Below are 23338 nucleotides of genomic sequence, written 5' to 3' on the forward strand. Positions count from 1 at the left end.
TCCTCTTCTTTCTTGTTTTTGGTCTCTTTCCTTGCATTGTCTGGCCCTTTATCAGGTATGGGGTCTATGGGAAAAACTTGAAGTGTACCATACCTGGCTTCGTCAGCAACCAGGTGGACACGGATATGAGACAACTTCTCTTATCCCTAGATCATTTCTGGCACCTTTCTTGCACTTGTCTCCATTCCTATCCCGTTTCTTCTTCTCTATGCCCCCTAGAACTCCGTGAGTCAGCCCAGAGGCTGAGCCAGGGAGAGAGAAAGGAGACCCTTTTTCAGTGAGCCTTCGGAAGTATTTGGGAAATAACACCCTCCCAGCCCCCGTACCCTGAGGTTCAGAAGAGAAATCCTTCTGCTTCTCTCCCTCCTAAGGAACTTGGGCGAGAGAAATCACTCATCAAAACACGTGGACCAGAGGTACTTAACCTATTCTGTAGAACTTGACAACCAGGTGGAGGATTTTTTTTTTTTTTAACACTAAGCAATCTCCCTGGACCTCCTCGGGTCCAAACGCAGGGAAGAAAGCAAAGGGGACTCATAGAACTGTAGAGCAAGAAAGGCTCACCTCGTTTTACAGAGGAACAATCATATTCCCCAAGACGGGGATTCAAACCCAGACCCTGTCTCTAAAACCAGGGTTCATTCTACTACCTCCCAAATGCCCTCAGCCACTTGTAACTCCTGCACCACGTCTCGCGTTGGCAGGCGAGGTGAGAGGGGTGTCTGTGGGGCTTCTGGCGTTATTTTTTTCCTTCCCAGGAGGTCCCCCCCCACCCCTTTGAAGCTCCGCATTGCTGCGGCCATCTATCCACCTGTTGGGGTTTGGCCGGAGCTGCAGAGCCAAGAGCAAGCGGAGCCCCGGAGACCCCAGGAAGGCGCCCAGACTCCCTCCCCGCCTTCCGGGCGGAGCTCGAGCTGGAGTGTAGCCGCCTTCCCTGCCTCCAGCCTTCCCCGCCCTCCTCCGCTTCCTCCCCCGGGCAGCTGCTTAGGTCTGCGCTGCCCGCCTGTACCACCCAGCTCTGCCGGGAGGAGAGGAGGGAGGAGGACGCGGAGGAGAGCGGGAGAGCTAGGAGGAGGAAGGAGAGGGCCAAAGCCGGGAGGTGGTGGTGGTGGAGGAGGAGGGGAAGGGCTGGCAGCAGGAGGGGGTGCAAGGGCAGCGCCTGGCGCTCTGCGCGCCCACCCCGGGGGAGCCCTTGGCTCTGACACCGAAACAACCTCGGAGCTCACTCCTTCTTTACCACCCTTGCTGCCTGGAGTCTCCGTCAGACTCATGTCACACAAGCCGGGTTAGCTTCTTCTTTTTTTGCCTTTTTGCCTTGTCTTCCACGCCCCTACCCCACCCCCTCTTCCCAGCTGATGCTCCCCATCCCGTCCCTCCCTCGCACCCTCCCAGTCTGCCGGCTTGCCCCGAGCAGCTGGGGGCCAGGGGTCTGAAGTTACTGACTGTGCTTTCTTTTCGCTGCTTGCTAGTTGGCGGCCCCCCAGGCGAGGAGGAAGTTGACTGGTGCTTGTATCAGCTCAATGGGACAGCGGAGTTTGAAGTCTCCGAAGGTAAGGGGCAGTAAACCCCGCGCAGTGGTAGTGAAGGTGATTGATTCTCTGCTAGCTGGGGCTGGGCTGTTGTCCCTGAGAATTCTCTCTGGGTTGGGGAGTGGGGGCGGATGGGAAGGCGGGGAGGCCGCGCCTACATAGACCTTGTCAATCCCGTTGGAACTCCTGGTAACCCTGAAAGGTCTCTAGTAGTGTCCTCGTCTGGCCAAAGTGGCTCAGATGGAGGAGTGTACATGGGATTGGGGGAAGGAGGAGAGGAGAGTGAAAGAGTGGGGTGCGGTTGGGAGAGGTGTTAATTTGAGGCTGGTGACTGAAGAGAAGTACTTTGCTCTAGGAGAGTGGTAAGAGACAGGCAACAATATTTCAGCTGCATTTGCTTTTCTGCCTGGAGTTGGAACCAGAGTAGGCTGGGTGACTGATTTTTTAATCGCTCCAGGCCACACTTCCGAAGTGCTTTGGGGAATCGAGAGATCCAGAGAACTTGCCAAGCAGTACTAGGATTGTGGGCTATTTTTATTTGGGGGAGCTGCTTTCCTGTGAATTACATATGTTGCTTTCTCCTTTTCTTCCTTCTCTTAAAATGAGGGGGCTGAGCAAGGTGATCTCCGAGACCCCTTCCAGCTCTAAACCCTATGCACACCAAGCAATTACATTTGGAATCATAGGATCACAATGGTTAATGGGACTTGAGATCATCTTGTCAATCTCTTCACTTTACAAAGGAGGAAAACTGAGGCTCAGAGAGAGAAGTGTTTTGGTCCATCAGTGACTGAATGAGGGGCAGTTGAGAGAGATATGTAGGCAAAAATAACATGACCCTCTTGTCCCGCTCCCTGCCCCCCTAAAAAAACCACAACCAAAAACCCAATAAGCTGTTTTCTGCTGAGATTTGGAAGAGAATGCAGAATCAGTAGGCAGAGATGCTAAAAGGGTTTTCCAGATGGCAGGAACTGCTGAGAAATTTCTTACACCAATAGGGGCAAGATTGTGTGGTCAGACAGAACAGAACAGTCCTTAGAAATGGAAGGATGATTCCAGGCATTTGAATGCTGAAAAGTCTTAAAAGGAAACTCCATCTGTATGCAACAGTGTGTTTCCAGGCACTGAGAAACATTTCTCTTTTTTGCTTCATCAGCGAAAACAGGGAGCAAGAGAGATTATTGCAGGAAATCAAGAACATTTTATGACATGTGTGTAACTATCCAACCTAGTTTCATGTACTACGAAAGGTGGGGAGTACTCCTCCCCCTTGAAGTGAACTTTTATTTACAAAGCTATGTGATCCATTTAAAATTGTATTTCTAGAAATAGTTTACTTCTATGGACTCCATTCACATTTAAAAGTCCTGCTTTTTCATCTGTGAGACTGCATAGGAAATGCCTTCTTCCTCCCCCAACTCCTACACAACACAATGGTATAATTTCTAGCTTCTGATAGAAGGCTTCAGTGTGAAAAGCTGACCTTACCTTAGACACAGCTCCATAGAAATTTTCATGAGAAAGAAGAAGGTGGCAAGCCATATCAGGCTTCAAGTAGTGTTTTCTTTTTCCTAGTCATAGACTCAGAATTTTTGAGTTGGAAAAGGCTGAAGAGGCTACATGGTCTAACTCCTAGCTAAATTCTATTCCATCTATAGCACTGCTAATAAGGCATTAGCTAACTTATAGAATTCCTGTGATGGTGACCTCTTTAGTTTTCCTTCATCACTTCCCCCCAACCCTTTCTGTTTTTGCACACATTTATTATTAAAAAAGAGAGTTAGCTGGTACAGTATAGTAAAAAACCAACGGGACTTGAACTTAAATTCTGATTCTGACATTGACTAGCTGTTGGATTCTGGACAAGTCAATCATCCTCTTAGGTGTAACAGGTTAATATCAATAAAAAAGAAGAAATTGAACTAAGTTAACTCCAAGGTTCTTTCCAGTTCCTAACTTATGAACCTGCGATGAACCTTATAATGAGTTGCTTTCCCTCCCTGAAATTTCAACCTATTGGTACCAGTTGGGTGCTTCAGTGCCATCAAATCACTTTTTAAATATATAGCCATTAAGAGTCATTCAGGCATCTCTCATGGCCCCTTTCTCAAGTCTTCTCTTTTTCCAGGTTGAGAATCCTCAATGTTCCTTCCATAAGCAATGGTGTGGTTTTTGTAATGGAAAGACCACTGCATTTTAATCGAAAACCTAACAATACCTGAATCAGTGGAACAAATTGGGTATCTGAATCATAACTGGGAATGTAATAGCACTCTTCAAATAGTTTAAGGACTGTCATATAAAAAGGGGATTTGACTTGTTCTGTTTGTCCCCATGTAGTAGAACTGGTAGAAATGGATGGGATTAGCAGTGTATCAGATTTCAGGTTGATTTACGGAGAAAATAATTCTTAATCAGAGGCATCCATATTTGAATGACCTATCTGAGGAAGTAATAGATTCTTTCCTCATATAAGGTCACCATATAACCACATCCTAGAAGGATTGATTCTAGATCAACTACTGTTTGGACTAGATGGTGTGTGAGGTGAGATGACCTGTGAGATCCTGTAAAACATTGGTCAAGGGCAACATTTTGCAGGATACCCCTATGAAATTGGATTATAGGATTCAAAGTTGAAAGGAAATTTAGAGATCATTCAGTCCAATTCTCTAATTTTACAGATTAGTAAACTTTGGCCCAGAGCAATGAAATGACTTGTTCACCATCACAAAGACACCAAAGTAAGAAAGTCAGCAATTGAAGACAGACCTTTTGACTCCAGATATTTTTCCCCATAATTATAGTTTCCATTTGTACTTGATACCAACAACTTGATTCCCTTTGTCACTTTTGGTTGATCTGAATTGCTGTTCTTAAGCTAAGGGGATTTGGGGTTTCCCATTAGCTACCAAACCCTCTATTAATTACAGCTGTCCCAAAGTTGAATGGTCTGGGAGATAATGGATTCTCTTCCTAAAGGTCTTCAAAGGGATACAGAATATTCATTTGCTGAGAAGGGTTATAGGGGTCAGGAAGGTTAACTTCAGAGGTCTCTTCCGGCCTGGAGACATTGAGATTCTGTGACCTTGCATCTTATGCAAAGAAAGTGTTTGCTTATGGAAAGCTCTTTGAACTTTGCTCATCAAGATAATAGATTTCTCTATGGGTCTCCCTATAGAGGTCATTGTCAACTTCATAGTTAGACTGTAAACTCCTCCAAGGCCCCTAAGGGATAGAATTGCTCTCCTATTTCCATTGTGGCTTACCCAAGTGCTTAAACAGACTTCTTTTTCACAATGGGCTTTAGTAAATATTGGTGACTCACAGTAGTTCAGTTGGTAGCTATCCAAGCACTATGGAATGCTGTATTTTAATGAATTTTCTAGTGGTTTTGCTATTTGTGTACATATGTGTGTATTTTCTCTTTCAAACCATCACTTGGACCCCAGAGAAGGTAGCTATGATTGCCTGGTAATGACATCTTTTAGAGCTCATTTTATTTGTTTATTTAAAAAAAAACGTTTTTTTCTGAAATTATAATGTTTTTAGCCACACAGGACTCTGGCAGTGAGGTCCATGAACTCCACGGGTAATAGAAGCAGTGGACAGCTAATAACTGGCAGACTATGTGTCATGAATATTGTATTTTGAAAATTTATAGTCTCTGACAAATTTTCTGCCTATTTTGTTCCCTATTTGGATGTTGGGAGGAATCTTTTGCCTTTGGGCTAAAAAACTCTAATGCAGATTCACTTTCCATAAATAGTTTCCTGAATACATTGGAATGTTTGTCACTTACAGAGTTTCTAAATTTAGGTTTGACTCTGTGATTCCTTCCCAGGAGACATGTTGACAGCAATTGTTAAGACAACAAATGCTAATGAGTGGAAATCTGGATTCTCAACACTCAGCCCAACCTTGGGACATGACCATTTACTTCTGGGAGCCATAGCACTGCTTAATTTCCTAAGGGATTACACCTGTTTATACACCTGAAAGTCCCTTCTCTCTTCTTTATCAGAAACTCATATTTATCTAGCATTTTGGTACATTTTCATATCTCTTATTTCTGATGACCCTTACAATGCTCTGGGGGAGTGGGAAGTACAAATTTTAATAATAATAATAATATTTAACATTTATATAGCTCTTTAAGGCTTGCAAAACACTTTTCATAAGTTATCTTAGTCCTTCCAACAGTCCTGGGATTTGTTGTTGTTCAGTTGTGTCCAATACATCGTGACCCCATTTGGGGTTTTCTTGGCAAAGATACTGGAGCAGTTTGCCATTTCCTTCTCCAGTTTATTTTATGGATGAGGAAACTGAGGCCAACAGAGTGTAAATGACTTGCCCAGGATTCCACAGCTAGTAAATGTCTGTGGCCAGTTTTGAACTTGGGAAGATGAGTCTTCCTTATACCAGGTCTTGCATTCTACCCGTTCATTGTGCCACATAACTGATGCTAAGTTCTGATAGTATTAGTCCTATTTCACAAATGAGTTAGATAAAATAACTTTCCCAACATCATAAAGCTAGTAAATATTTGAGGGAGGAGTTGAATTCAGCTCTAACTCTAAATTTGGTATTTTTTACATTGTGCCACCTAGCTTACAGATGAGGAAACAGTGTTTTCAAAGAGATTTAGATTTGGACTCAGGAGACGCCCCAAGTTTAAATCCTAGCTTTACCACTTACTAGTTGTGTGATAATGAGCAGGCTATTTGACTTCAATGGGCCTCAGTATCATCATTTGGAAAATAAATGAATTAAATTGGATAATTGATAAGATGACTTTTAACTTTAAATCTTTCAAGTCTCAGAGTGATCCTTACGGTTACCCAGCTTTCCACTGTGTGGTATTTTACCCTTCAGACTTGTCTTTTAGGTTTGTCCAGGGTAAAGTAGAAATTTCAGCAATGATTTGATTACTATATTTAATACAGATAATTTCACCTAGTCCAGTTATAGGAGCTCTGGTCTTGATTGGAGAAAGAAAGCCTGGATTCATTCTATTCTTGTCTCCACTACTCTTTGGGTCATTGTGGACAAGGTATTTCTTCTAAGTTTTCTCATTTATAAGAAGGGAAAAATAATCAATGTACTAACAGGTTCCCAAAGGCGGTTGTGAAAAGAGCACTTTGTATCCTTGAAAGCTCAGTAGAAATGTGAGTTGATGGACCTTGACATTTGGGTTCCCACAAAAAATCTGACATGATTGTCTGCATTGAGCAGAATTCTAGTTCAATATCAATATCAATACTAAATTCATGTCAAAACTTCTGCTTTTCTTCTGCTTTCTTAGACATAGTCAATGTATGTAGGAAAACTTTTATACTTTCAGATAAGACCAGGTCACAGACTTACATTGACTTTATAAAGATTGGAAACCATAAGCTTGAGAGACAAAAGGGACTTTAGAAGTCAACTAGTTTAACCCTTTACTTTTACAGAAGAAGAAACCAAGGCCTGGACAGGTTAAGTGATTTACCCTGGGTTAAAGAGGTTACAAGTAGAAGATCTAGGATTCAAATCCAGATCCTCCAGGTCTAAACCCATTTCTCTTATCCAGGGTCACCCAGTTGATCAATAGCAGAGCTAAGCTTTAAAGCCAGGAGACTCTATCCCTGGAAATTCAGTACTCTTTCTTCTATCATATGATACCTTTTACTGTGTTCTAAATTTTTGTTTTTCAGTCATTTCAGTTGTCTGACTCCATTTGAGATTTTCTTGGCAAAGATATCAGAGTGTTTTTTTATTTCCTTTTCCATATCATTTTATAGATGAAGAACTGAGGCAAAGGGGGTTAAGTGACTTGCCCAGGGTCACACAGCTAGCAAATGTCTGAGGCCACATTTGAACTCAAGAAGATGAATCTTTTTGCCACTAGACCTTGGGCTCTATCCACTGAACCATTTAGCTAAATGACTAAATGAATCAACCACACAGGAATTCATCAGTGACAATCTCAGCATACTACTTACTTATATTTTATTGTGGAAGCTCCATCTGTGTGTGAGTCAGGAGTGGAAGGGAGATGAAAACTGGGCATAGTTTCTGATCCCTGAGAGTTACAGTTTATTAAGGGAATTGGACATACTGAGAAACTTACGTCTTTTGATGGTCCATGATAAGTGCATCGTAAGATCCAAGGTTTAGAAGGGATCTCAGATATCATCTAATCTAACCTTTCCCTGTACGGTTGAAAAACTGAGGCTGGAGGTGCTTGGCTAAAGTTCTAGAAGTGGTAAATGTCAGAGGCAGAATTTGTCACCAGGTCTACTGTCTCCAAATACAGTGTTTTCTTAATTTAGGATTAAGAGAAATTTTAGGCTCCCAAGCAGCCATGGGATGGAGCTTGCTGTAAAATACATTGTATTAAGAGTCCAGAAACAATGGTTTTCAGGACCTGATTCTGCTACTTTTTATCTGTATGTTCTTGGGCAAGACACTTTTCTTTCTGAGCTGTAACGTCTTCATCTCTAAAACAGAGGGATTTGATTAGTTTTTGTTAGAGGGTTTTTCCAGCTGAAAAATCCAGGATTTTCAGATTCTAGGTGACAATGTGGTATAGTAGAAAGTGCTTCAGATTTGACACAGGCTGGGGGTAGGTTAAAGTTCCATGTTCTAATCCTAACTTTCTCAAACTGGATGAATTATCACATCTCTTAGCCAAATTTCCTTCCTTGTATAATGAGGGTGACAGTACTTACACCACCTATTTTTTCAGATTGTTTTGTGGAAGACACTTTAGAAACTTCAAAATATTCTATGTGCCATCATTGTGAATATTATTCTTATCCTTCAAGCCTTACCTCAAGTCTGCCCTTTGGTGAGAGGTCATTCCTATTTCTCTTGGCTGCTGGTGCCTTCTTCTCTCAGATTTCTTTCCAGCTACTTTGTATATATCTTGTCTGTACATAATTATTGGCATATTCCCGTTGGAATGGCAACTCTGAGGTCAGAGATTGTTCTTTCCTTTCTCTTTCACCCTAACATTTGCACATAGTTCCCAGCACATAAGGCACATAGGAGATAGGTGGCCATATGAAAGAGTACTGGGCTTGGGATCAGAATGGCCTAAGTTTAAATCCTCCTTTGGATACTTGCTGTCTGCCTTAGTTTTCCTTGTCTGTAAAATGAGGATTATAATAGCATCTATCTCACAGGACTTTTGTCACTATCTAACATATGAAAAGTGCTTGGCAAACCTTATAGCAGTATATAATAAAAATGCTTATCAACTAACTGCATACTATATGAGATCTGTAATTCAGTGCTTTAATTATTTTCGTGTAAAAAGTATGTGTGTGTGTGTTTGGGGGGGTATTTTATGAGTGGGCTAGGGTAGATAAAATTAACCTAATGATATATCTTTATTATGACTTTTTAAAAAACCCTTACCTTCCATCTTGGAATCAACATTATGCACTGGCTCCAAGGCAGAAGAGTGGTGAGGGCTAGGCAATGGCGGTTAAATGACTTGCCTAGGGTCACATAGCTGGGATGTGTCTGAGGACAGATTTGAACTCAGAGATGATGAATCTTCCTGACTCCCAGGTCTTGGGCTCTATGCACTGCACTACCTAGCTGCCCACTTACCTTCAGAATAATTAGCTGGTTTGTCTGATAAAGATTTGGGGAAAACTAGTCTATAGGAAACACTCGCTGACAGTCAGGGCAGATTGACAAAAAGCAAAAGTAGATTATGATAGGAGCAGCCTGGGAGGACTAGAGCTCCTTTCCTTGAATATGATCCCAAGTTCAGATCCTGCCTTATTTACTCACAATGTGTGACTACTGGTTATGTTACTTCTCTCTGACTCTCAATAAAGTGGAGGGAAGGTTCTTTTCATCTCTAACATTCTACAGAAACTCTTAAGTGACAAAATCAGGGAAGTGGGCCAGTTTGTGAAGGGAAGTCATATGGAGTAAGTCTGGAAAGGTTGGTGGAGGGCTTTGAATGCCAGCCAGAGAGAGTTTGCATTTTACCCTATAGTATTACCTATATAATACTATATAGTATATAGTATATAGTATAGGGGTCATTAAATCTTGGCTTCTGGAATTTAGGGAAGTTGGAGATAACAGAGGCATCTCCTTACCTTGATGCCTCCTGAGACAGTCAGCTGTGTCTCAATTGAATTATACAAGATACAGATGTGAAGAATTTACAAAAATGCTTCACGTGGTCACAGTCCAATTAGCAGGAACAGTCATCAGCTCTGTTTTGACACTACTTAAAAATACCTGAGAACATCTCTCTGCAAGCTTTTACTTCTCATTCCCCAGCACTGTGTGCACAGTAATATCAATTTGTTTATATTATGGGGATAGGCCCATTAATTCCATGGCAGCCTGAGGGGCTACTGCTGGACACTGTTCTGTGGAAACCAGGAAACCCACAGCAAAGATGGAATCAGGTTGTTGATTTCAAGACTTTTGCTTTACTTGTTAGGCTAATATTTCACAATACTAATAGTTCAGTCAGTCTGATTAGCAAGCATTTATTAAGGCTGACTGTACTAGTCAAAGACAAAAATCCTTAGTGTTTAGGATGGTGCCTGACATATAGTAGTTTATTAATTCTTTACTGATTGACTAGAGGTCATCTGGTCCAACCTCCTTCCCTCTCCCCCCACACTTATTTTAGACTTGAGGCAACTGAAACCAAGATGGATGAAATGACTTGCTCAGGGTCCACCCAGGCAGTAAAGTGGCAGAGCCAGGATTCATCCACATATCCTGGGCTTTCAAGTTCTCCATTCTTTCCATTCTACCAAAACCTTCACTTGATTCTGCTATCTATTGCCTCAAGCTATCATTCTATCTCTCACCTCTTTTTCATGGCCAGACTCTTCTAAGAGTCATCAACACCTTTTGCCTCCCTTTCCTCAACATCTATTCACTTTTCAATTTCTTCCAGTCTGATTTCAAAGCCAGTCAATTTACTAAAACAGCCCAGCTTTTTCTTTCTTGACCCCTCTGAAGACTCTGAAAGTGTTTGATTATTCACTTCTCCTAGATGCCTACTCTTCTCTTGGTTTCCGCATCTTCCTCTCTTCTGTTGTCCTTCTCTTTGACCATTCCTCTTACGTCTTCTTTACTAACTCAACATCCCTCTCCCATTCTCTTAAGATAACTATCCCTCCCAGTAAAATCCTGGGTTGCATTCACTTCTCTCTTTATGTGTTCCCTCTTCTTGATCTCATTAGTTCCCATGGGTTTAATGATCTCTATGAAGTACACACACACACATACATGCTCACACACTAATGCCGAGCTATTTGTTAGACATCTCCATCTGATGTTCTATCAACATGTCCAAAACAGAACTTATCCTCTTCCCTCCTAAACTTGCTCTTCTTTCAGATGTCACTCTGTGTTAAAGGCTTCTAGTCAAACAGGCTGGAAATTTCAGATTCATTTTTTTTAAACCCTTACTTTCTTTGTTAGAATCCATACTAAGTATTGATTCTAAGGCAGAAGACCTGTGAAGGTTAGGCAATTGGGGTTAAATGACTTGCTGAGGTTCACACCACTGACAAATATTTGAGGCCAAATTTGAACCCAGGTCCTTTTGACTCCAGGCTTGGCTCTTATCTACAGAGCCATCTAGCTGCCCAGATTCCTTTTTGATGCTTTCCTCTTTCCTCTTATACATATTGAATGTTTCCAAATCCTATCATTTCTACCTCTTCAACATCTCTTCCATCTACCCCTTTTCTCCACTTATAAGAACACTATCTTATTTCAAGGTTTCTGTTTTCTCACTATTCCCCTGGACTATTGTAAGTGCCTCTTAATTACCCTTCTCAATTTACTTTCTAGCCTCTCCCCTCTTTAACAACCCATTTCACAGTTGCTAAAATAACCTTCCTAACACATGGATCTGACCATCTTATGCCTCTTTTCTGAAACCTTCAATGGCTTCCAATTTTAGTTTAAAATACAGATTCTTCAGATTGGTATTTGAAGCACTATACAGTCTAACTTTCACATGTCTTCCCAGCTTTATATAATTTACTCCCCCCTTCAGGTATTCCTAAACTTTAGCCAAGTTGAATTGCAAGCATTTTAGTGAACTTGACATTCTGTTGTCTGCCTCTGTATTTGCATATATCTTTCTCCATGTCCAGAATAGATATCTTTCTTCTCCCCACCTTTTAGAATCAACCAGTTAGTATTTATTAAAGCACCTACTACATATCAGGCAGTGAAGATATGCAGATAACAGTGTTCCTATATTTCTTCAAGGCTCAGTTACGATGCCATCTGCTGGGAGCCATCAAAGACTATGCTGTTTGACACAGTCATGAGTGGAAACTAGGGACTGCAAAGCAGCCCCCAGGAAAGATGAAGCACCCATTCAACCCCCACCCCCAGTGATTTTCCTTACTAACATCCCTTTATTATTGGAATTGCTACAATTATTATTCTTACTTACTTAGCCCCAGGAAAAATAGATGAGAGCAACATGTTTACAGGGTTAATACAGATGTCCCACCCTGTCCTCCCGGAATATAACTAGGAGATCCCCCTTATAACATTAAATTTAAGGATTCTTGTACCCACTTAGATAGGACCCTCTTTTTAGGCATGAAAATTCTGGCAAATCTGTGTTCAGAATTCCCCAACCTAAAACTGGGCCATATTGATTCTACCCTCTGATCCTGCCTTAACAACAGTGGGTTTTGTTGTTGTTGTTGTTTTTACTATCTCTTTAGGCTTCACATCTGTGTGTATGTTGAAAATAAAACTGTGTGCCAAGTAGATATGTAGATATGTGACCATGAGGGTATAAAATAAACTCAAGCCTCAGCCAAGGTGGAGCATCTTTTCCTATGAAACCTGTGCTGCAGGTTGAATACGAAAGCTGTGTCCCATTCATCATTCCGGCAACACTGTCCCACCTCCAAGACTCCGTCCCTTGTGGGAGGCAGGGCCACCCCGCAGCAGACATCTAAGATAGCATCCCCTGATGCTTTTCCTAATTCCCCCAGTTACTGGTTTTCTTTCTTCATATATTTCTAGAACACTCAATCTGATTTCTTCTTTCCCCTTTTACTCTTTAGTTGTATATAGGTTCCTAGTAGACTGTTAGCTTCTTGAAGGCAGGGATTATTATTGTTTTTGTCATTGCATCCTCAGCATCTTTCAGACTATTTTGCAGGTAGTATTCCTTTTAATAAATGTTTTTGATTGAATTGAACTATATGTACCAGTGCAGTCACAGACCAAGTGACTTACTTGTAAGTAGTCCCTCACTGCTTCTATGGGGCACCCTCTATTTTCTGGTATTCCTCATGGTTGTGGATGTTCAGATCTGTTGAACACTCACCAAGTGTCAGGTTGCTTGATTCATAGTGCTGCAGCAAGAAAGGAAATCATGATTTAGCTCCCAAATTAGGGGAAACTATGGTAACACACTTAAGCTTCCTTTCTTACTGAAGCATTCTGGCATTCATAGCTAATGATTTCTATAAATCAGTAATGTTCCATACTGACAGATGCTGAATTTTGCTGAGTCCCAATTGCCGAATTATGAGGTTGTGAAAGTTTGCAAGACATGTATAATTAACTGGGGCAGCCATCACTTCTAGCCCTTCCAGTGCATGGAAAAGGAAGGTTCTTATTTCTTAAATGTAATGGGATTAACTACTATTAGATCATTTCCCTTTTCTAGGTCTCAGTTTCTTCCTAGGTAAAATGAAAGTTTGTGACTAGATGGTTTCTAAGAATCCTTTGTATCTTCTTTTCTTAAATAAAGGGTTTGAAGGTGGTAATGTCCCTCAGTTTTTTCCTCTGTAAAATGGGATTTTGGAACTAGGTCTTTTTGCCAAATCCCTTCTAGCTTTAAAGTTCTATGATTCCATTTGGGAGGAGGCGTAGCTCCCCACAGGGTTTACCTAGGACAAAGCTGTGAAATATATCAAGTATACTATGCCAATGGAAAGAATGATGGATTTGGATAGAACCCAACCAGGCAATTTGGATTCAGATTTCAGTTCTGTCATTTATTACCTGTGTAACCATCAGCAAATTTATTTAGCCTTTATGAGCTTTTGTTTCTTCATCTGTAAAATGAGAAGTTAAACTAGTTGGACCTGAAAAATCCCTTCCTATTCTAAGTCTATGATTCTATTATTTGTTCTGCTGTTATCATCCCTACCCAACCCTTTCCTGGTGAGGGTTAGGAGTAATATGGTATAGTTAAAGGAAGAATTTGAAAAACTGTGTTTGTTGTTACTAAAGTTCATTATGACTGTTGATCAGTAATTCAACCAATTTATTTTGTTTTTATTTAATATTTTATCTCTACTGATGATGTAATAATAATTTTAAAAATTCACTTTCCAAAAATTTTAGTTCCAAATTCTCTCCCTCCCAGAGATGGCAAGTATATTGATCTAAATTACACATGTGGGATCATGCAAAACATATCTCCATATTGGTCATGCTGTGGAAGAAGGCTGATATAAAACAAAACCCATATAAAATAAAATGAAAAATAGTATTCTTTGAACTGTATTTAGATTCCATCAGTTCTTTCTCTGGAGGTGAATAGAATTTTTCATCATTTGGAATTGTCTTGGATCATTGCATTGCAAAAACTAGCCAAGCCATTCCTATCAACTAGCACTTATTAAACTCTTTTGAGTCAGGCACTGTGGGAAGCATTAGAAATAGAAAGAAAAGACTTGAGACAATCTATACTTTCAAAGAGCTCAAAGTGTAATGGGAAGAAGACAACTATGGAAATAACCATGAACAAACAAACTATGTCCAAGATAAATTGGAGCTAATCAACCAGGGGGATGGCACTGACATTAAGGGGGATGGGAAAAGGCTTCTTGTAGAAGATGAAACTAGGTGGGATGGGAAGAAAGCCAGGGAAGGCAGGAGATGGAAATGAAGAGAGAGCATTCCAGGAATGGAGGAGAGCCAGTAAGAATGCCCAGAGTTGGGAGATGGTGGATTTCATACTAGGAACAGCCAGGAGGGTAGTGTCACTAGACTGCAGAGTAGAGAGGGAGGGAACTATAAGAAGAGAGACAAAGCAGGAAAGAGCCAGGCTATGGGGGCAAGTTACCTGACCTTTCTCAAGTCTCAATTTTCCCATGTACAAAGATCTATAAAATGTCCATACCTTGTGTTACTTTCCTTCCAGAGTCATCTGGGGAAAGCACTTAATAAAAGCACAATCTAAATATGAGCTGTAATTGTTAATCATGATATCACAATAAGGTCATTGGTTGTTTGATGGTATGGAAAGTATTTCATAGCCTATAAAGGTTTATTTTTTGGAAGAAGGGAGGACTGAATGCATACATACATAATTTCATTGTTAAAGGGAATTTTCTGTGAGGAAACCCCCCTCTACCAATACAGAACAGTCATTGCCCTACTGTGTACAGTTGGGGCAACAGAGAAGTTCAACAACTTGCCTGGGGTTATACAGATGGTTGGCAGAAGCTAGTCTTGAACTTTGTTCTCCCTCACCCTGAGGTGGGCTCTCTAATCACTCCTCTATGCTTTGTAACCTTAATGTTTCAACAGAAATTAGGATTCTTATAAAGATCTAAAATATGACCCCCTTCTGAGGGGCATTATATTAAAATGTGCAAGCTCTCACAAAGGAAATTTCAAGATTTAAAGGCATGATGGGATCCCAGAGTATGTATTTCTTTGACATTTGGGGGAGGGCTAAGAAGCCCAGATAGTACCCTTTTGAAGCCAAATCTCACTATAAAAATTCCCTGGTTGGGTCCATCAGTAGAGTTCTTAATGAAAACCTTAGGTAGAGAGGCTACTGTGTTGGCTGGAAAGGTTGGCCCTGTGGATCAGAAGTTGGACTGGTTAGGATTGTTTGAATTCTTGGTGGAGTTCCTATTAGGTTAGAGGTTCTGTCTTCCTTGTATTGCCCTCTAGTGGCCATTGGTGTAAATACTTGTTAACTGATTTAAAGTGGAACTATCTCTTCACTCATTCATTCATTTCCTTTAGCAAATACTTATCAAATACCTCCTGTGTGTAAGACAATTCTGGATAACAAGAAAGGCTAAGACATGGTCCTTTCACCTCCCCATCCCCTATTCTCCAGCCCCACCTTCCTCATACCAATGAGTGTAAAATACCATCAGGAGCAAGAAGAGGAGGAGGAGGAAGATCCCCTTCAGAATCAGGATAACCTGAGATCAATTTCTGCTTTGCACATATATGGGCTGAGTTACTCAGGGTGTGTCACTTATCTTTTTAGTGATCCAGCAAATTCTCTAAGACTATAAGTTGAAGGAAAGTTGTCAATGTACTTAGAGTTTCCTTATGAGGTAGCTCCCCAACCAGTGAAATCCAGGCCTGAAACTGCATTCATTAGTCCTAGTCCAATTATCAAAAGGATTTGTTTTGTTAGGTCTTCTAATTTGAAGCTCTCCCAATACTTTAGTCAAGCTCCAAAACAGATGCTATTGATAATGTCCCCTTGGGAGAGCCTTTTATAATTATAAAGTACTTTTCCATCCATTATCTTATTGGATCCTGAGAACAACTCTGGGAGAAAAGGAAAGATAATTTTATTATACACATTTTTATAGCTGAAGAAACTGAGGATAAGAAGATTCAAGTGACTTATTTGTGGTCACATGACTGGTCAGCTGGGAGAAATAGAGCTAGAACCCCTCTCTTTGGACCACAAGAGACAGTACAATACAGTGCACAGAGTCTAGGATTTAGAGAGAGAGGACCCAGGCATACATCTTGTCACGTACTATCTATGTGATTCTGAATAAGTCACTTAACCTTTCCTCTCTTTCCTCATCTGAAAAAAAGAGGAAGTTAAAGTAGATAATCACTAAAGCTCCAGCTCTATATCTATGATTCTGTTACTCCCAAACTATCCAGTGGTCTTTCCATTTGAATGGTAGGTGTAAATCCCCCTTCATAGCTACTGGGTCAGATAGAGCTTTGTAGGTGACTGTCTTGAAATAACAAGGAGTGTGCTATATTCCAAAGGTAATCAAGGCACTAGTGCTGTTCAATTTTGTGGCACTTCTGGAAAAACAGCAAGGGTCACTTTCTCTTGTTTAGTGGATTAAAAAGGAGGTTTTTCATCTTGGCATTCAGGTTCCTCCATTTTTTCATCTTACCTTCTCTTACTCCCTATCCATTGCAGTTTGCCCAGATTCTAGCTTTTTTTCCTTTTCCCCTCAGGGTGTTGAATTTAAGGAATCAAAAGAAGAATAAAAAAGAATAGATATTGAATTAGACCAATGCTGCTAAATTAAGATCTAAAAAAAGAGTATTTACAAGTCAGATCAGTCATTTCTAATATTCCTAACCCTCTTTCCCCTCTCCAAGATTTCCATTTAAGGAGTTAGCCTGGGAATACCTCCTTCTTTCTGCTGGCAGGATGGGATAGGGGATGGAGAATAGAAGGTGGGATATTAGCTGGAACTTGAAAGAAGCCAGAAGGTGCAGATGGGGAGGGAGAGAATTCCAGTCATGGGAGACAGCTAGTAAAAATAACCCAGGGTTGAGAGATGGAGTGTCTAGTACTGGGAACATTAAGGAAGCCACTTTGACTTCATCCCAATATGTGGGAGGAAGTAAGGGATAAGGAATCTAGAAAGGTAGGAAGGGGACAGGGACAGGTTATAAAGGGCTTTAAACATCAGAGGATTTTTCTATTTTATTTAAGAGGTAATGGAGAGTCATTGGAGTTTATTGAATAAGAGGGTGATTTGGTCAGACATGAGCTTTAGTAAAATCGCTTTGACAGATGAATGGAGGATTGGCTAGAGTTGGGAGAGACTTGAGAAAGATCAACAAAAAGGCTATTGAAATAATCCCTGTGTGAGGTGATAAGGGCCTGCACCAGAAGGCAGTGTCAAAGGAGTGAAAGGAATATCTACAAGAGATGTTACAAAAGTAAAATCAGTAGGATTTGGAAACAATTTGCAATTTGACTATCCAGTAGAGTGGAGGGGAGAGAGAGAGAGAGAGAGAGAGAGAGAGAGAGAGAGAGAGAGAGAGAGAGAGAGAGAGAGAGAGAGAGAGAGAGATTAACCCTCAACTGCTGTCCAAATGTTTCCTGATGTTCTTTGTACAAAGACCCTGTAGAATTCTGACAGTCTTTGTTCTACCATTCCTTTCAGCTCTAACACTCTTTATTCAATGTTTTGAGTCCCTTCCAATAATTTCTTCTTTATCCCTAGGCTCTTCTCCTTGTTCTCTTCAAGAAGTAGTTGTAGAGTTATGTATATCCCTCCTAGGGCAGTCATATGTACATACCTCACATGCTTCCTCCCCGAACCCACCCGTCTACTAGAAAGTAGAGCTTATCCCGAACTGAGATCCCTTTCCTTTGGTAGGATTTTAATTTTTCTGTGAGAGTAGCAGAGTACTTTGTACAAAGTCATCCACTGAGCCAATGGCATAGCAAGAACAACTCCAAGTGATTTCTGATCACTTGGTCCTTGATTACTGAGTTAGCTGCTTTCTGTCTATCTATCATCATGGGGACTAGATCAGGACAAGTTCCTTTCTCCGGTATGAAAGGTGCAAGGGTGTTAATGATGAATTACATGCAGCTTTTTAAGGAGTACAGACAAAACAGATAACACTTATATTTTCTTCCTTGTACCTTGCCAGGATTTTCCTAGCTTAGTTCTATCTCATAAGCAAAGGTGGTATCAGATAAGCACCACCTGGCTGGCAATGTATGTTTCCTTCTGTCCCTTTTTCATGCAAGAGTGTCTGTGATAAGCTGTTAGCTCATTTAAGCAGGTGACAGAAAAGCTCACTTGCATTTCTGCCCATCCAAGCATTTTTAGAGGGCATCTCTGGGGTTTGCTGCAGGGCACATCTTCCCCATATAAATACCATTAGATATAATGAGAGAATACTCCCAGAGGGATGTGTCCCAGAGCAGGGATGTTCCAGGTGAGATGCAGGAAGGGCATTTTCCCATTTTGCATGTGTCATAGTAATGCCATTTACAGGTTGGCCTGACTGTATGGAGCAAGGGCCTTGGTATTTCTTGCCTTGTCTGACCCCTTCCCCTGATCCATGAGGAAAAGTCCATTAGCAGTTACTGTCTATATTTGTCACATGCCCAATGCCCTCACTCAGACACTCCTTTAAAGACTGAGCTGAGCCAGGGCACTCCTACAGGCAGCTCTAGCCTGGATGTAAAACATGGCTTCACCAACACCTTCCCATCCCATTCCTGTTCACCATCTGTGAGGCAAGGAGTAGCATGAGCCTTAGTTCTAGAATCACAACAGAGACCAACTCCTGTTGTCAACAATCACTATTCAAGGAGGGTAGGTGGGGAACCTAAGACCTCCACAGACTTCTTACCTCTCTCTACCCCTTTTTTTTGCCCACTGCCATGTCTAGTGATCACCAATCTCCTCCCCTATTATTTGGCTCACCCAAATACTCCAGGAGAAGTGCCAGTCATTAGCCCCTGCTCCATTCAGTCATCTCCAGAGGCCAGCATGGACTTGTCCTGAGGAGCTGAAAGCATCACTTCTACTTGCTTCCATCCTACTACACACAGCACCATAGAATGATGTGTGCAGAGAACTTCGGGTCCTGTACCAGAAACTATGGGATAGAAGAAGCCTAGAGCAATCAAGGTCTTTGGACACAGTATGGGAAAGGGATCTTAGTTCTTACCAGGTCCAATCTCTGCATTTTAGCCATGAGGCAACTGAGGCTGAGAAATGACCTTCTCCCTTTCCCTCTTCCTTAAGCTGTACATTGCTCTTTTTTTAACTCCCACTTTCTGTCTTAGTAACAACCCTAAGACAGGAGGGCCAGGGTTAGGCAAATGGGGTTAAGTGACTTGCCCAGGGTCATGTAGCTAGGAAGTATCTGAGGCTAGAGCTGAACTTAGGTCCTTCCAACTCCAAGTTTGGTGCTCTATGCACATTAGTCTTGAGAAGAATGCATGTTTTCAAAGAGAAAAAATGCTTTATCTTCATTCACCTTGTTTCTCCTCTCCCTGAGTCTTCCTTTTCTTCCTTTGCCTTTCTTATTCCTAAAGAGTTTGGTGGAGCATGAAGAACCAGGAATCAAGAAACCTGAGGTCAAGTTCTGAGTCCACCACTGAAAAAGTGTTTGACTTTGAGTAAGTCCCATAAACCTTCTAAGACTCTGTAAAATGGGAATAATTATACTTGTCCTCCTCAGTTCATAAGGTTATTGTGAGAATAGCACTTGATGAAAGCATGCTAGATATGAGCTATTATTATTATATATAATTATTTATTGATACTTCTCTTGTATTAGACTATAAATTACCGGAGTACAAAGACCTTGATAGAACAATGATGATAATAATAATAATAATATCTGGCATTTACAGAGTGCCTTAAGTTTTGCAGAGTTTTCTCTCTCCCTGTCCCCCACCCCTCTCTCTCTCCCTTCCTCCTTCCCTCCCTCCCTCCCTCCCTCCCCCCCCCACACATCCCCCCTTTTATATATGAAGAGATAGAGGCAAAGGTTCAGGATTACTTATCTAGGAAGTGTTTGAGTTCAGATTTGAACTCAAGTTCTTGACTCCAAGACTAGTGCTCTATCCACCAAGCCACTTAGCTGCCTCATGCATTTTCTCAAATCATGAATGGTTATCATGCTGAGCTAGAATGGCAGAGTAAGAAATGTTTAGAGCTCACCAACCATACTCCAGACAACCTCAATTAAACAAAAACCTCTCAAAATGAATCCTGGGACAATGGAACCAACAGAAGACGGGCTGAAGCAATGCTTCAACCCAGAACAATATGGAGTGATGGTAAGAAGGGGGCAATAGTAATCATACCACTACTATCATTTCAGAACTTTTGAAATTGTTTGATGTTAAAAAGGGACCTTTACATTCAAAAAAGTTTGGAAATCACTAATCTGGCCCAACCTCCTCATTTTAAAGATGAGTAAGTAGAGACTCACAGAGGTTAACTACCTTCCAAGGTTCCAAAATAAGTCATAGAGCTTATCTTTGAACCAGATCCTTTGAATGTCAAGGCCAATGCTTTGGTCCCCCAAATTGTCTCTAGGTACTAATATATGATCAAATGATAGGTGAAATTGAACATAGAAACTTTGGGTGGTCCTGAAAGTGTAATATAGTTCCAAGTTTGGGGAGATAAAATATATATCCTTTAAGAGGTAAAATTTAGATATGCTTGAAATGACAGATGAACATGAAATAGTAATAAGAATGCCAGATTTGAAGTCAAAGGACTTGGGTTCAAATAGATTAGACCATTCTGATTCTTTTTTATTTTTTTTTCACATGAGAAAACTGACTCAAAGAGATTTGGTGATTATCTCCAAGTGGCAGAACTAGAATACAAAACCAGGTCCTTCAGCTCCAAATCACAATTTAATCATATTTATGTGATCTGATATTGACAGTAATTAACTGTTTCATTGCTAGCTCTAAACTGGCATACTTTGTTCTAAGATGCCATCCAACCCTAACATTGTTTGTTTTATCATTCTAATACTAGTAGCTTTGTCATTAATCAGTTATTCAGTCCTGGGAAAGTCATTTTTCCCTCTTTATCCCTTGGTTTTCCCATATCTTAAGTGAGAGAACTGAATTAGATGAGATCTTTAAGCTCCCTCCAGTTCCAGTTTAAGACCCTCCCTCCTACATTCCCTATTTTTCTGGGTTATAGTTTTGCCTTATTGTTAAAATGAGAAATGATCTCTAAGCACTTTTCTGGCTCTAAATATTGTGGTCCTGTGAATTGTGCCCACGAGACACCTTCTTCTCCATATTCATTTATTCTTTCTCCCTGCACATTCCAGGCAGCAAAAAAAAAGCATCCTTCTTGAGACCCATCAGGTATACTGCAATGTTAAGAAAGACCACCAGAGGGTGGTATGATATAAGGCTAGATAATTCTCTTTGGCTCCAGGTAATTTATTCCATAAGGCTCTCTCAGAATATGGCACCTCTTTCCAGTTTTTCTTTTCTTTTCTTTTCTTTCTTCTTTTTTTAAAGTTCATTATAATTCCCAGGAATAAAACTCATTCACTAATGCTGTTCCCCTTTTCTACAGACAACTTAAAGAGTTTCCTGTGGGACACTAAGAGGTTTTACATAACTTTCCTAGGGAAATACACAAGTAGTAGATTCAGGAAAACTTAACTTATCTCATCCTCAGTTTCCTTCTTTGTTACTAATAGCAGCTCTTTCACAGGGTTATTGTGAAATTCAAATGAAATAATGTCCATAAAGCATTTTTTATACATGAAAGCAGTGTTTTTGTTAACTATGCTATTGCTGTTGTTGATGGTTAATGATGATGGTGAGAATGGTGCTCCAGAAGAGAAGGGCTTGGATTGATACCAGCTTTCTCTCCATTATTTGCTACAGTCAAATATTCTTATTTGGATGGATTTTCCCTCCTGGGGAGGCTCTGAACTACTCTGTGAATCTTTTGTGATTGGGATTAAGATCCATTGTGGGAAGAAGGTAGTAAATAGTTGGGTTGTGAGCAGAGCAGAGTGGGATCCTTCAAGTATCCAAAGCTCTGGAGGGATTAGAGCTGGGTAGAACCCAGGGTTATAATTACACAGGGGGATTTGGGAATACTGTGTTATTTGGAACATAGAGCTTAGGATTCACAGTTGGAAGAGACCCTAGAGATCATTTCACCCGCTCCCTCACTTTACCAAAGGAGAATCTGAGTTAAAGAGGGATGAGGGAAGCGATATTATATAATGGAAAGAGTTGCCAGCTTTTTATTAGAGGATCTGGTTTCAAATGCCACTTCTGATGTGATAAGACTTTTGATAAGACATTTAAACTCTTTGGGTCTTAGTTTCCTCATGTATAAAGTGAGGAGACTGGACTTGCTGGAATCTGAAGATCCTAAGAAAACAGTTGAAAATTCAGCTCAAGTTCTAGGATTGTATATCTTGAGTTCTTTCCCTTCTAGTCTGGTCTTATTTATCCTAAGGTGCCAGCTAACCTTACATCATGCATTTTATAATTCTGATACTGACTCTGAAGGTAATTAAATATTTGGGCAAACCACTTTTCCTCAATTTTCCCATCTGTAAAATAAAGGAGGTGGATTTTATCTTGATTGAGGTCTCTTCCAGTTGTGATAACTACTGATTCTGTGACAGGACTGTAAATTTAGAACTAGAAGAGAACTTAGAGGTCATCTCCAATCTCCAACCATTTTATATATGAATAAACTGAGCCTCAGAAAGCTCAAGTTATTTGTCCAAAGTGATATAGGTAGTAAATCACAAATTTAGGATTTGATCCAGATTCTTTGACTCCCAAATTCAATGTTCTTTCTATGAATGATGAGGTCGTGCATTGGAGAGGCTTCTAGCCCTGCAAATAAGAAAGACTTTAATTCATATCTGATCTCTGACACTTAATACTTATGTGGCCCTGGGAAAGTCATTTAGTCCCTCCCTGCCTCCATTTCCTCATCTTTAAAGTAGGGATAATAATAGTAACTGCCTCAGTTTTCCTATCTATAAAGTAGGAAAAACAATACTCCCTGCCTCACAGGGTAATTGTAAAGATAAAGTGAGATAATATTTGTAAAGCACTTTGTAAACTTAAAGTGCAGCATCTTGCTGCTACTGCTACCATTATACTAATCTTGGTAAGTCACTTCTCTTTTCTCTTCCTCAGTTTCCTCATCTGTAAAATGGGTAAACTCAATGACCTCTAAGAACTCTTACGTTTCTAATTTCTGTTGCCATGACCAGTATCTTCCAGATACTCTCTTTTTCTCTTCCTCTGCCCATACCTCTCTGTCCAG

General features: G+C 40.7%; 1 protein-coding gene across 1 annotated transcript in view; it reads left to right on the forward strand.

The window, feature by feature from the left end:
• The first annotated feature begins 642 nt into the window (after positions 1-642).
• Positions 643-23338, forward strand: part of PPP2R2C (protein phosphatase 2 regulatory subunit Bgamma) — a 414849-nt gene continuing 392153 nt past the window's right edge. Inside the window, exons 1-2 of the mRNA XM_007496758.3 lie at positions 643-1285; positions 1470-1550. Coding sequence (XP_007496820.2) covers positions 658-1285; positions 1470-1550 — 709 coding nt within the window. The 5' untranslated portion in view covers positions 643-657. The remainder of the gene's footprint in view (positions 1286-1469; positions 1551-23338) is intronic.

Source organism: Monodelphis domestica, chromosome 6, assembly GCF_027887165.1.
Source record: "Monodelphis domestica isolate mMonDom1 chromosome 6, mMonDom1.pri, whole genome shotgun sequence".
Taxonomy (NCBI): domain Eukaryota; kingdom Metazoa; phylum Chordata; class Mammalia; order Didelphimorphia; family Didelphidae; genus Monodelphis; species Monodelphis domestica.